Consider the following 12,448-nt stretch of genomic DNA (forward strand, 5'->3'; position numbering starts at 1 on the left):
CATCTACTACAATGTTTTTTACTTATCATAATTGACCATGAGCACCCTGTTCATTTCAAGTAAGGGGCTTGTATATGTGTATATAGATATTCCCTATAGTGTATTTAGACCGTTATTCACTATTGTATATATCTGTAGAGACATACCCAGAACTGTATATTAAGACCTTTATTTTTTATGTCCATTGAAAGGCCTTCCGTGTTACCCATTTTGATCCACTATTTGTGTTTCATGTTGTTCCAGGACACGCAAATTGAAAATGATATATGCCGATTTCACTTGTATTTTACAGGGATTTTTGTATTATGATCCAGTTTCAAACTTTTTCTTTGCATATATTTATGTATGGATACTCATGCATTGTCATTTACTTATTTGATGCAAATGTGTAACGAACAACAATACAGGCAACCTCTTCTGTGGCACTAAGCCAAAAATTACTTAAAAATTACTTACGAGTGACCATTCCAATATGTCTGCCATTAATCTGTGTCAGTCCTACCTTTATGTTGACTATTAGTCAGTAGCATGGAAAACTTTGTTTAAAACTGGTGTTCCACTCTGTGAGGTTACACGTGAACAAGGCTTCTTTGCTGAAACGCGTTGTGTAATAAACTGCTTTATTGACATTTGGGATCCCCTTCGCCTTTTTGCCTGAGAGCGCAAGACACTCACTTTGTGGTTATTTTTGGATATATTAATGTAACCGGACTGCTTCGCCGGCATCTGCGCCAACTTCCTTTGGGTTCCAGCACTCCAGAAGAAGCTGTTTGTTTTTTCATATATATATATATATATATATATATATACACACACATACGGATCAGATATATATATTATTTAATTATATTTTTATAACAAGAGCTTGGCAGACCGATAAGAAGACATTCTAGCAAGAATTAATACAGTGCAAATAAATCTTCTTCCCCTTGGGTTTGTCAGCTGCGGTAACCAACTCCAAACTACTTCCCTCCAAAAGAAATCTGTAGCAAAATACCTATCAGTAGACTTTAATATAGAGCCATTAACATGTGCTTTTCACTATCAATAAACCAGGCCTCCTGGGTTTATCATAACTTTTCACAATTAACAGACCAGACTTATGAAATTGGAAATATGTTTTGCTACTGAAACTATCTAGTCACTAGCTGGTATCACTGGCTTGTCAGCAAACAGAGGTCTCTTGTAATGCATATACGCTTCCCCACAAGGCAATCATCAGGCGTACAGACTTAATAATGCATAGTATTCAATATTACAACAGGCAAAGCAAAATACTATCTCTCCTAAGAGTGCCTAACAAGGATTCTTGCCTACTATGGTAATCTGTGAGAGTCCATGCAAGAAAATACATACATACAGCCATTAGCATAGTGTAATAGCAATCCGTCCTTAATAGTGTATTGTCTTCAACATATGCTTTTAACAATAAGTAAGGCCTATTTGCTTTATCGTAAATTTTCACTATACACAGATCACACTGAAGGAATCGTACATAACTTTTCCCAATTAACTGATAAGACCTCTAGCCTTTAACAAAGATTTAACACTACACAAGTAACAGGCCTACCGTCGTGTGCATACGCTGGAAACCATCAGGCACACATTTATCACAAAATATGTACAGTTGCCAAAGCAATACACAACCACTCCACTCCTTAGAAGTACCTTCACAGAGAAATTCTACTCCCAGTGTTTGCCAGAGTATGCCAACACCTAGCAAGGATTTGCACAAAGTAAACCTATTACTAAGTTGTCACACAAAACTGCTGTCAAAAACAAAACTGCTCTCTGAAGTCTAAAAGTAATAATGGAAGGGGATGATTCCTTGACTGCCCTCTTCCCATTTGTACTGCTGCCAGAGAAAAACAAACATAAAAAATCATCTAGTTATCAGAAATACTTTGGCAACATTACACTGTGATGAATACCCGCTGTGATATGTGGGTCCCTGAAATTTCAAGCTCAGCCAGTCATACTGCTGCTGGCTCAGTTAGCTGGATAAATAAACAAAATAACCACAGCTGTGTGGATGGGAAGCACTGTTTTTCTGTAGAAGCAAACAACTTCTGCCCTATCAAAACATCTACCCCTGGCTGCCAACATGCGAGTGGAGCCACAGCTCCTGTCTGGCAACTGCTGCACTGTCAAGCCAGACATAAAAAACACAACCTATACCAAAGGTTGGCAAACTGGGTTGTTTAGAGAGGATTAGAACAAAGGTAACAACAGCATGGGCTGTCAGACATCAGTAGAAAAGCGTGTGTTGGTTAATCGAAGCAACCATTCTGTAACTGGTACTGCATAAACTAAAGCTATGGCGGCAGCTGATAAACAAGCTTCATCTTGGGAACATGGTCATGCATACCTGGCAAACTCGATAAAATCCGAAGTCTCCTTTCATCCAAAAGAAAGAGAAGTGTCCATAGCCTGTCTGGAAAAGGTATGCTGCAACCAAAACTCGAACATGCATGTAAACAGGCAAAAACTGTAAACAAAGTAAAGAGAATAGTATTTATTCATTAAGCAATAAGACCATATTATAACAATAACCTTTTTGTTTTATACATCACTAGATACCGCAGTTCTGCTATTTCGGAATTACTGATGTTGCTATTAACTAGCATACTGGAACTCAAGTTAGTGAATACCATTAAAGAGCACAGAAGATGTCAAAAGTGAACATTAACTCACTGAGCCATTTTCCAAGCCTAATCGTGAATACCCACCAGTTGTTATTTATACTCCTTAGGCCACATTTCTACATTTTTTCTTTTTTTTATGATACATAATTTAATTAACTCAATCAAGAATGCCATTGGTCTGCTAATGAAGCTGTATCAAACAGCAGGTTTTGGAGGCATGTTATGGTACAGGGATGAGATTCATTTGGCTGTGGACGTGTTAAGTGTTGTGCATATGCCTGTCTAACAGAGAGTCTCGGAAAACTCCTGAAGTTTAGGAGTGGTTATCTGAGATCGCGTTGGCTTTCTACAGTGGTGGCTGCTTGGAGCATATACCGGAGAAGGAAACTGGAGGAGAAACATTCTGGACCAGTGCATTCTTATGAGACTCCAGATTGGCTTTAGTTCCAACGAAGGTGAAAAGAGATGCCTAAATTGTTGAAAGATATGGCCCCTTGAGCTGCTGCTGGACTCTGGAGACAAAACTTTTATAAGTCAAGAACTGAAGCAAGGTTTCAGAAACTGCGCCCCTGGAGAGGGGGACAACGGGAAATATAGAGGAGATACTACTGGCATGGTGGCACTTTTTAGAGCTCCTTAACCCCTTCGATGCTTGTGACAGAACGGTTCCGTCACGAGCGACGGTTGGGGTGTGCTTATGACGGAACCGTTCCGTCACGGCCACGCCCGTTTTTTAGAACCTTCAGCACAGCGCGAAAATTCGCGCAGCGCTGAAGGTGTTAAGGAAGGTGACTTGTTTTAGAACCAAGATTCATAATTCTATCTCAGTTTCCCCAAATACAACATTACAGGTTATTTGAAACTCCCAGGGCCTGCATCTGGAGTCTGGGATTTTGATTTTCGTTTTAATTTGTACACAGATTTCTACAGCGCCTCAGCATCTGGGAGGCACTGGCACTATTTATATTTATGGTATGTGTTCTTTAAGCTGAGAGAGAATATATCAGCCAGATGTAGTTGACTTTACCAGTGTGGGGACAGTTCTTTCCTACGCAAATTGCTCCGCTGTTGATCCCTACGAAGACTGGACGCATAGAATGAGCTGATCCTGAGAACAGGGGGGTAAATAGAGCTCAACTTAAAAATGAAAGCACACAGTTGATCAAACCTCATGCTAATGAGGATTAGAAAATGTGTCCAGCTACAGGTGCTCCGACCTGATCTGCCCTTTCCGTTATATCGAGAACCCATGGCAAATGTATAGGCCCACATACTGAGGCACCTGCTATCCAGGTAAGCAGAATGCTACGTAGTCCTTTCTAAGCATGATACCCATCACTTTCAATGTTATTATTATTATTAAATGAAATTTGTAGAGCGCGCTGACACCATGGGTTTCCTGGCGCTATAGAACAGAGGTGAGATGCAGGCTGGAAGTTTACAGAAATTAGCAGGGTGGAGGGAAGAGGAGAGTTTTGAGCTGCTTCCTAAAATGGAGGAGGGAGCTGCTGGATTTAATGGTCAAGGGAAGGGGGTTCCAGAACTTCGGGGCCAGGAGGGCAAACCTACGCCCCCCAAATGTATTGTTTCTGGTTTTGGGCACAACAAGCATGTTAAGATGGGCAGAGCGTAAGTTGCGATTTGGGCAATAAGGATGGATGAGTGAGGTTAGGAAGGCGGGGCTGGTGCCGTGAAGAGTTTTGAATGTGAGGCAGCCCAGCTTGAAGGCCACTCTCTGCTCCATAGGCAGCCAGTGTAGTTTGTGAAGCAGAGGTTTGGCCGATTGCCATTTGGGGGATTTGTAAATAAGGCGGGCTGCCTGGTTCTGGACTACCTGTAGGCGATAGAGAAGTGATTTGGGGAGACCGTGATAGAGGGAGTTGGAAAAATCCAGATGGGAAAGCACTAGGGAGATAACCACTTGGATCAAAGCAGCTGGGGGGAGTAAGTGGCTAACTTTACGAATCTTACGGAGTTGGAAGGAGCAGGATGAAATCACAGAGCTGACTTGGGATCGGAGAGAGAGTTCGGCGTCGATGGTCACGCAGAGGCTCTTTACAGAGTTCGCGGGGGTCGGTGGGGTGCCCAATTCAGTGGGCCAGAACTGGGTCCCCCAGAACTTAGGGCTGGAGCCCGGTAGGAGGAGCTCGGTTTTCCCAGGGTTCAATTTCAATTGGTTGGCGTTCATCCAATCCTGGATGTGGAGCATGACGGAGTGGAAATTGTCTACCGCGTCCTGGGAGTTAAGGGGAAAGATGATCTGCAGATCATCAGCATAATTGTATACTGTGATATCCCAGTTTCGGAGTGAGTGGAGAAGGGGCCGGAGGTAGAGGTTGAACAATAGAGGTGACAGGGAGGAGCCCTGGGGAACTCCACATGTCGTGAGGGTTTTGGGCGCTGTGTAGGGGCCTAGCCGAACGGCTTGTGTTCAAGAACAATTGTATCCAGCTTAGGGCAAGGCCCTGGATACCGGCCTGCTCGACACAGTGAAGCAGGATGTTGTGGTCAACCGTATCGAACGCGGCCGATAAATCCAGGAGTATGAGGGCCTGGGGGGTCCCTGCATCAGCCTGCCTCCTCAGCGTGTCAAGGACGGCCAGGATGACAGCCTCAGTAGAGAAGGTAGGCCTGAAGCCCGCCTGGTTGGGTTCCAGGTAGCAAGAGGTCTCGATGAAGTTGGAAAGGCATTGAGTGACATGCGCCTCGATTATTTTGGAGAAGTAGGGCAGAAGCGAGATGGGGCGGAAGTTGGACAATTCTGCTGGGTCCGCGCCAGGTTTCTTCAGTAGCGGGACTAGGATTATTATGTCAACATATAATAGGCTTTGAAATAAAGAATGCACTGAGAAACAAACAAAATGCAGACTAAACTGTGATCTCTACTGCTCTGAATGGAAGCTACCAACTTAGAGAAAAAACAGATGTATTTCTATTTCAAGTTTCTATTTATTTAATGTGGAAAGTGGGTACATTTCGTAGGGCACAGGATATACTACACAAAACATACAGAAGCGGTCTATGTTACCCCTCTGTCAGTCAAGAAGAGCAAGTGTGGTGTAACAACAGATAGTCTAATAGATAGAAAACAGTTTTAAGAGTAAACCAACAATTTAATCTGCATGGCCAAAGGAAGACATACCCCAAGATGTAGGACCTGGATGGTTGTTCCAGGTCTGTACACAGCTGCATGCATATGCATTAGCAAAGAACTGCCAATAGAAACAATAATTGCACAGTACGAAAAGCGGCAAACTAATAAATCTAGTGTAGAGAATACATTCACAAAGTACCTTAAAGCAATGGTTTTTGGGGATTGCAATGTGAGGAGCATACTGCCAGAACTAGCGAATATCACTTACAGAACTTGCTCCAGAGATGTGATATATCAGGATGACGAGCTGCATCCAGCCCTTCCACTCATCGGTCTGGTCTCTGTTTAGCACCTTCGTCTAAAAGGGCATTACAAGAAATCATGAGTGTGATCGGTCATGAGAAAGTATTACAATAAAAGAGCAAAGAAGCATTGTGTCATGGAAGGTTAAAAGGAAGCTAATAGACGATTTAATATGGTTCTGATGAACAAAGACTTCAGTAAGGCACACCACCTAGCTAGAAAGCATTGGTTACAATGCCAATTTAAACGAAGTAATCAATTTATCTGGATTTTTTTGTTTTGCACAATAGAACCGAAGAGTTCCTGCAGGGTGCAACTAACATGATGATTATGCCCATGGTAAGGGCTTACTGCTCACTGGCCAGCTTGGAGGTTTGTCGGTAAAAACATAAAATTGGAGGCACTGGTCTGAATGTCCTTAGATCACGTGTAAGCAGTACATCTTGACTTTGTTATGTCTGAAGAGAGACAGCGTAAATGGTCCGACATACCTAATCATACAAAAAAGAGAATACAGAGTGCTACTTTCAGTGATGATTTCGGCAGGTAAACATTGTGCATTGCGTTTTCACATTGGAGAGGAGTTTTAAAAAGTAGACTCTTTCTGTAATTGCACAATGGAGATTTCTGGGGACAAATGTTGCCCTGGACACACCCCCACCCCCTCCCCCAAAGTTAAAAATTAAGTTGGTGTGCATCCACCGCAGTCACAACAGCAGCAACCACATATACCACAATAGCAAAGGACCTGAGCCACAACAAGAGCGTTCATTACAGCCCCAGCTTCAGCTACAGTAGTGACCACCATGTCGGAGAGAACAACAGAAACTGCCAACGCAGTAAGTACAACAGAAAACCACTGTTGTAAACAGCAGATCTATAGCAACTATCACAGTTAACATCATGGGAAGGACAACTGCAAGAATCAAAGTTGACAAAGTAATGGCCACTGCTGCCCCCACGTCAGGAACAACAGCAGCAATGAAAAGAGGAAAGACAGCAGCAACCACACATACCATCACATAAGGGGCAGCAGCAACAAGAAGAGCTAATATAAGGGACACATAAAAGGTATATTTAAAGTTAGCAAACGAAAAATTGTGTGTAAGAGAGAGTTAAAGGGAGGGAGGGGAAGTGCAAATAAAGTTAGGGGAAGGTGAGCCTGTTAACGGAAAGTTATAGGGGAGCATTTACAGGAAGTTAGCAGAGATATGGTGAATAGGTTAAGGAGGTTGAGTGCAACTAAGGTGAAGGAGAATGCAGTATTCTGTTGTGCATTGTGGCAGGTACTGTTTTAACATAATTGCATTTAGAAGAAAAAGGTCACTTTGCTACGGTTTCCATTAAGCTGATACCGGAGACTAGGATTTTAGAATGCCTAGATCAAGTCAACTAAACACAGCTAATCTAAGGTGATCGTTTTGGTGAAATTAGAGAAAGTATGTTAGAGCAGAGCACTAACATCTCGAATGAAGGAGTCGGAATCAGGAAACCTGTATTGGCCCACTTGATTCGCATAGACCAACCAATATCATGTTTTTTTTAAAAAAAAGATTTGTTGCAAGGATTTATGCGCTTAAGACAAAGTGACATTTTATCATACCTCTCAGTTAGTAACTAATAACAAAAAATGCATTGCTTGTTGTAACAGTGATACTGGCAGTCTGGCGACCAGAGTGATTGTCTAAGTTTCCAATCGGGTTACATAATAGTACTTTAGTTTTGTATGTAGGTAGGAAAATAAGTTATAAAGTCTTGTAGCAGATACACAAGGAGTTGTGGAATATAGGCTTCTTTTACTAATTTATGAGAACCAGCAATTACTACATATGTTATTGAGCAGGAGGTGAACTTAGCACTTACCACAGATGAATTAACAGCATCATACAATACTAAACAGCGAGCCTATGACAAATGTCTTCTGAGCTAAAAGCCTGAGCTGCTAATAATGGTTACACGTCCATCACTGACAATGTAAACAGTATAATAAAAGAAGAAACAACGTACCTCTTTAGTATGTTCAATGTAAAATACTCCCAGAACAAGAATGTAGATGATAGGAATGAAGAAAGATGAATGCGTGTAGAACTTGTTTTCCTTTATAAATAAGTCAGCTCTATCACACAGATAGAAGTAGGTCATAATCAAACCCAGTTTACAGACTGACTGCAACAGTACTTCCAAAGTAGAGGCAGCTGGGGTGGCAGTGGTGGGCTTCCTCTCCTCTCCACTTTCTAGGTCAGTGCACGGCTTGCTCCTTCGATGGATATTTCGATGTATCAATGTCTGTATTAAATATCCAATTGCTGATGCAGCAAAAATACAAGCAGCTAGTTTCTGTATGAGTGTGAGCGGGGAACGAGGCTGGCAGCAGGAACCATCAACTGGCGTTACTATTTTATTGCAGTAGGCATTCATCAGAATCATGGCACTCTGTCAACAGAGAAAGCAATAACTCGAAAACGGATTAACAAATAACGGGCTCCTCACACAATTTTTATTTTATAAAATCAGAAAGTCTAAATATTAGTCTTGAAAACAAGAATCAATTTAAGGCAATTTAAAAATCAAAATTAGATTTCAATAAGTTCATGGTATGTCATCATTAATAATAAGGACAGTAAAATAAAAAATGTTTCAAAAAAGACGTTACTGAATGTCTCCTATTCAGGGACACCACTATAAGGAGGTTGAATGTAACAGAACAAATCAAATAGTTTGTAACTAGCAGCCATCGTTACTTCCCAAATATCCCATAGTAATCTAACAGATAACACCCACAAATACCCTACGTAGACATTCAGTGGGCAGTTTGTAAACTATTGTACTTCGGGCTCCAGCATTCACTTTCTTGTGTTGAGTTGCTAACCAAACAATTGTCCTAATCAGCAATGCTATATTGACTGCTAGATTATTTAAGAAAAGTAGCTGTGAACACTGCCCTGCTAAGCCTGCCACCCGCCAACATGCCACATTCCAGTTATATTTTTGGGAAATATGGACATATGTTTCACTGTAACTTTATCTATCTCTTTGGTTTACTACAAAAAGTCCAACTGTTAGGGCTAGGCCCCGGCAAAACCTTCATTTGACAGGTGTAATCTTGAACAATTTGAGTTACAGTTTTTAAGCAAAGTGCCCAAAATGACAAGGTGCTGAATGGCTTCCAGAATTAAGTGGTAAATCCATATTTCCCAATTGGCTTTGCAACACTGCTTATGTCATACAGCAAGAAAGTCTAGTTGGGAGATTGGTGGTGTCTTGCATGACACAGTTTTAATAAAAAATACAAACTTACAAAGCAAATTGTGCCAGTTTCACTGGGAATGCCTCATTGGTTTGAGAGGTACTTCTTCCAAGGCATCTTTAAATAATTTGTCTCTCCCACAATCTTTGTTCTTAAAAGCATTGTCGTCATGCTCATGGCTAATGAATATGCTTAAGTAGCACTGGGTCTTTGCATCAGGCTCTAAATACAGGGACAGGTGTCTGGAGGTGACTACTGGCATCCCTGTCATTTTGAAGTTCAAGGGATAAATAGGAAAGTCAAACAGTGTAAGAGTGGAAATCGTAGACTTGATCATGGTTACTTGGATAGGTCCCAGCAAGTTCAGAAATACCCTACTATGGGCCACACACCACTTGTGTGCACGATGAAGAACAATTAGCTTTCAGCTATGGAAATGCTTTCAAAGTCTGTTGGGAATACCATGCAAGGGCAATACCAACAGGCAATACACAATCAAAATGAGTCACAATGTCAGTTTGTGAATCGTTGCAGACACAACGATTCATACTACACTGCAACTAGTATTTAGATTGGTGTAGGGTCAGTCTGCGTACGTGATTTGCTCAATATGTCCAAGGCCATATCTTTATATATGAGAAGTGGAATTCACCAGAAAGGAACCCGTTTTTGATTAAGGGATAATAACTGTATATTTGATAGCTATATATAGTCGTTCGAATCGGGTTTTAGAGTCCTGAAAATATTCTGGATTTTCTTACGGAAAAATTGGAAATCATTCCCACCACGTAATAGAATTGTACGTGATCTTTGTAAACAATTTTTTTTTTTTAATTCAGACCGTTAAGTTCATACACTGTTGATGCATTCCCTTTTCACTACAACCGAGGATAAAGAAAGGCTATATTAATTCATTATTTTTAAAAATACACTACTGTGTCAAGAAAAATTGGCAGAAGCTACACCCAGACTTAATTATGCTCACTTAGCTAGATGGAAACGATAAAAAATAAATGAAAAAATCGAATAAAATAAAAATGTATCACTTCTATAGTTCCCGCTTTATCAAGCATATGAAAAATAATTCTGGAAGTAGAAACAAAACATACTTACAATAGCTCTGCTTGATTCAGGAATATGCAGCCCATCTGAAGATTCTGTAATCATGTCCTGCGATATAAGTTTAGAGACACTAAAAATCTTAATTCTGGATTTGGAATTTCTGGTGCTACTGTTTAAAATACCGACAGCTACTTCATTGTAGGCATCAATCTTTTCATTTGTGATCATTTTTCTACTTTCACTCAGGAGATTTTCATCAACAGGATCTAGTGAAAAGAAATACATGCTTGTTCAGCTTTTCTTCCAATGATCGTGACTTAAGTAAAGTAATTATGCGGTGATTCACTACTATATTTAATGAACGTTGTGATTTCAAACTCTTTGTTAATGAAAAGCACAGGTAATCTAACACTTTAATCAGTAGAAGATCCAAAATCACAAGATATTTTCACACTTAGACTGGATGCCTAAGGCCTCAACTCTAAAGAAACTCAAATAAGTAGAAAGTAGTGGCCCAATTCTCAAAGGTAGGGTAAGACAAAAGTCTAACTTTATGACTTTCTGTATTCACAAAGGGTGTTTACTACTCGTAGTTAATGCCCCTTTGTGAATAAAGAAAGATGCAAAGTTAGACTTTTGTCTAACTTTACCTTTGTGAATCGGCCCACTGTTCTGCCCAATCCAAAACAAATATAAGGATTAGGCACTTAATGACAAATCATTCAAGAGGAAGGAGTTAAAGTGAGGGTTTGTGTTCAATGCATGAGACTGTATCTCTGCACAACTGTTTCAGATGCTACCATTCTGCTTTTCTATTTACAGGCTAGGGTCACCACTGCACCGAAGGACAAGTCAAAAGGTAAAGGAAAGTTTCTCTACTAAGAAGAGTGAGACATCCAAAAGAAAGTTTCTCTTGATAAACTCTTGCTAATAAAGTACTGGAAAGACCCCAAAAGAATTAAATCTGTAGTCACACAAAACAGACATTTTTTACAGGTATGGAGCTAAGAGGATGTTGTAGTTTTCTAATAAAGGGAACTTTCTTTGAGTCACAACTCCAGACTAAGTAGTCTGAGTTAAGGGACATAAAATATTACTTCCCAAAACTTGTCTCTGGCCGGTCAACAGATTAAGTTAGCCAACATATTGAGAGGCTTTCCAATACGAACAGAAGGAAAATGCTACTTACCGTATGCATCTGTTCTTGGCATGAGGAGCCGTAGATTTGTATACTTTTGCATAGTTCACCATCTGGCTCAGACGTTTGCACTTTGTTATTGTAGAAGTCTTTGTAGTCACAAGATAGGGGACTCCTCATTTGGTTAGTAGTGCGCATGGGCATCAACTCCATCTCCAGAATGTTTTTGCCATAAAGGGTGATGATGGAGTTAGTAAGAAATAGAAAAAGATGTCCATGTGTAATGTATCTAAGTAAGATAGGACTGCCACACATATAGGTATCCGGGGAGGCAGGTGGGCGTATTCGAATCTACAGCTCCACATGCCAAGAACAAATGCATACTGGTAAGTAGCATTTTCCGTTCGAAGCATATGAGCTGTTGTAAATCGTATACATTTGCATAGACTATATAGCAGTTCTGTTTTAGCGGTAGCTACCTGTATGTGTTGCAGTAGTTTCAAAAAGTGGTCTACAGCCTGGCCCTCACTAGCTTGTTGTTTTCCTGCACATCTACACAATAGTGTTTTGTGAAAGTGTGCGGTGTAGATCATGTTGCGTCTTTGCAAATGTCATTCATGGGGATCTTTCCTAAGAATGCCATGGATGCCGCTAGCTTGCGTGTGGAATGCGCTCTAGGGGGAATGGATTATGTACGCTTTGCTTTTTGGTAGCATATTTGGATGCATTTAACAATCCACAAGGTAATTCCAACTTTTGATATAGGATTGCCCTTATGTGGTGGTGAGAAAGCTTCAAAAAGTGGTTTTGTTTTCCTGAAAGTTTTTGTCCTTTCAATGTAGTAAAGAATAGCTCTTTTGACGTCGTGCGCATGAAGAGCCCGTTCTGCTACGGAGTACGGTTGAGGAAAAAAGACTGGGAGTTCAACAGACTGGTTAAGGTGAAAAGCTGAAACTACT

General features: G+C 40.7%; 1 protein-coding gene across 1 annotated transcript in view; it reads right to left on the reverse strand.

The window, feature by feature from the left end:
• The window catches only part of CASD1 (CAS1 domain sialic acid O acetyltransferase 1), a 256,795-nt gene that overhangs the window by 140,677 nt on the left and 103,670 nt on the right, over positions 1 to 12,448 (reverse strand). Inside the window, exons 8-11 of the mRNA XM_078663740.1 lie at positions 10,403 to 10,617; positions 8,050 to 8,475; positions 6,008 to 6,097; positions 2,369 to 2,488 (exon numbers count right to left, since the gene is read on the reverse strand). Coding sequence (XP_078519866.1) covers positions 2,369 to 2,488; positions 6,008 to 6,097; positions 8,050 to 8,475; positions 10,403 to 10,617 — 851 coding nt within the window. The remainder of the gene's footprint in view (positions 1 to 2,368; positions 2,489 to 6,007; positions 6,098 to 8,049; positions 8,476 to 10,402; positions 10,618 to 12,448) is intronic.

Source organism: Lissotriton helveticus, chromosome 10, assembly GCF_964261635.1.
Source record: "Lissotriton helveticus chromosome 10, aLisHel1.1, whole genome shotgun sequence".
In the NCBI taxonomy this organism is placed as follows: Eukaryota; Metazoa; Chordata; class Amphibia; order Caudata; family Salamandridae; genus Lissotriton; species Lissotriton helveticus.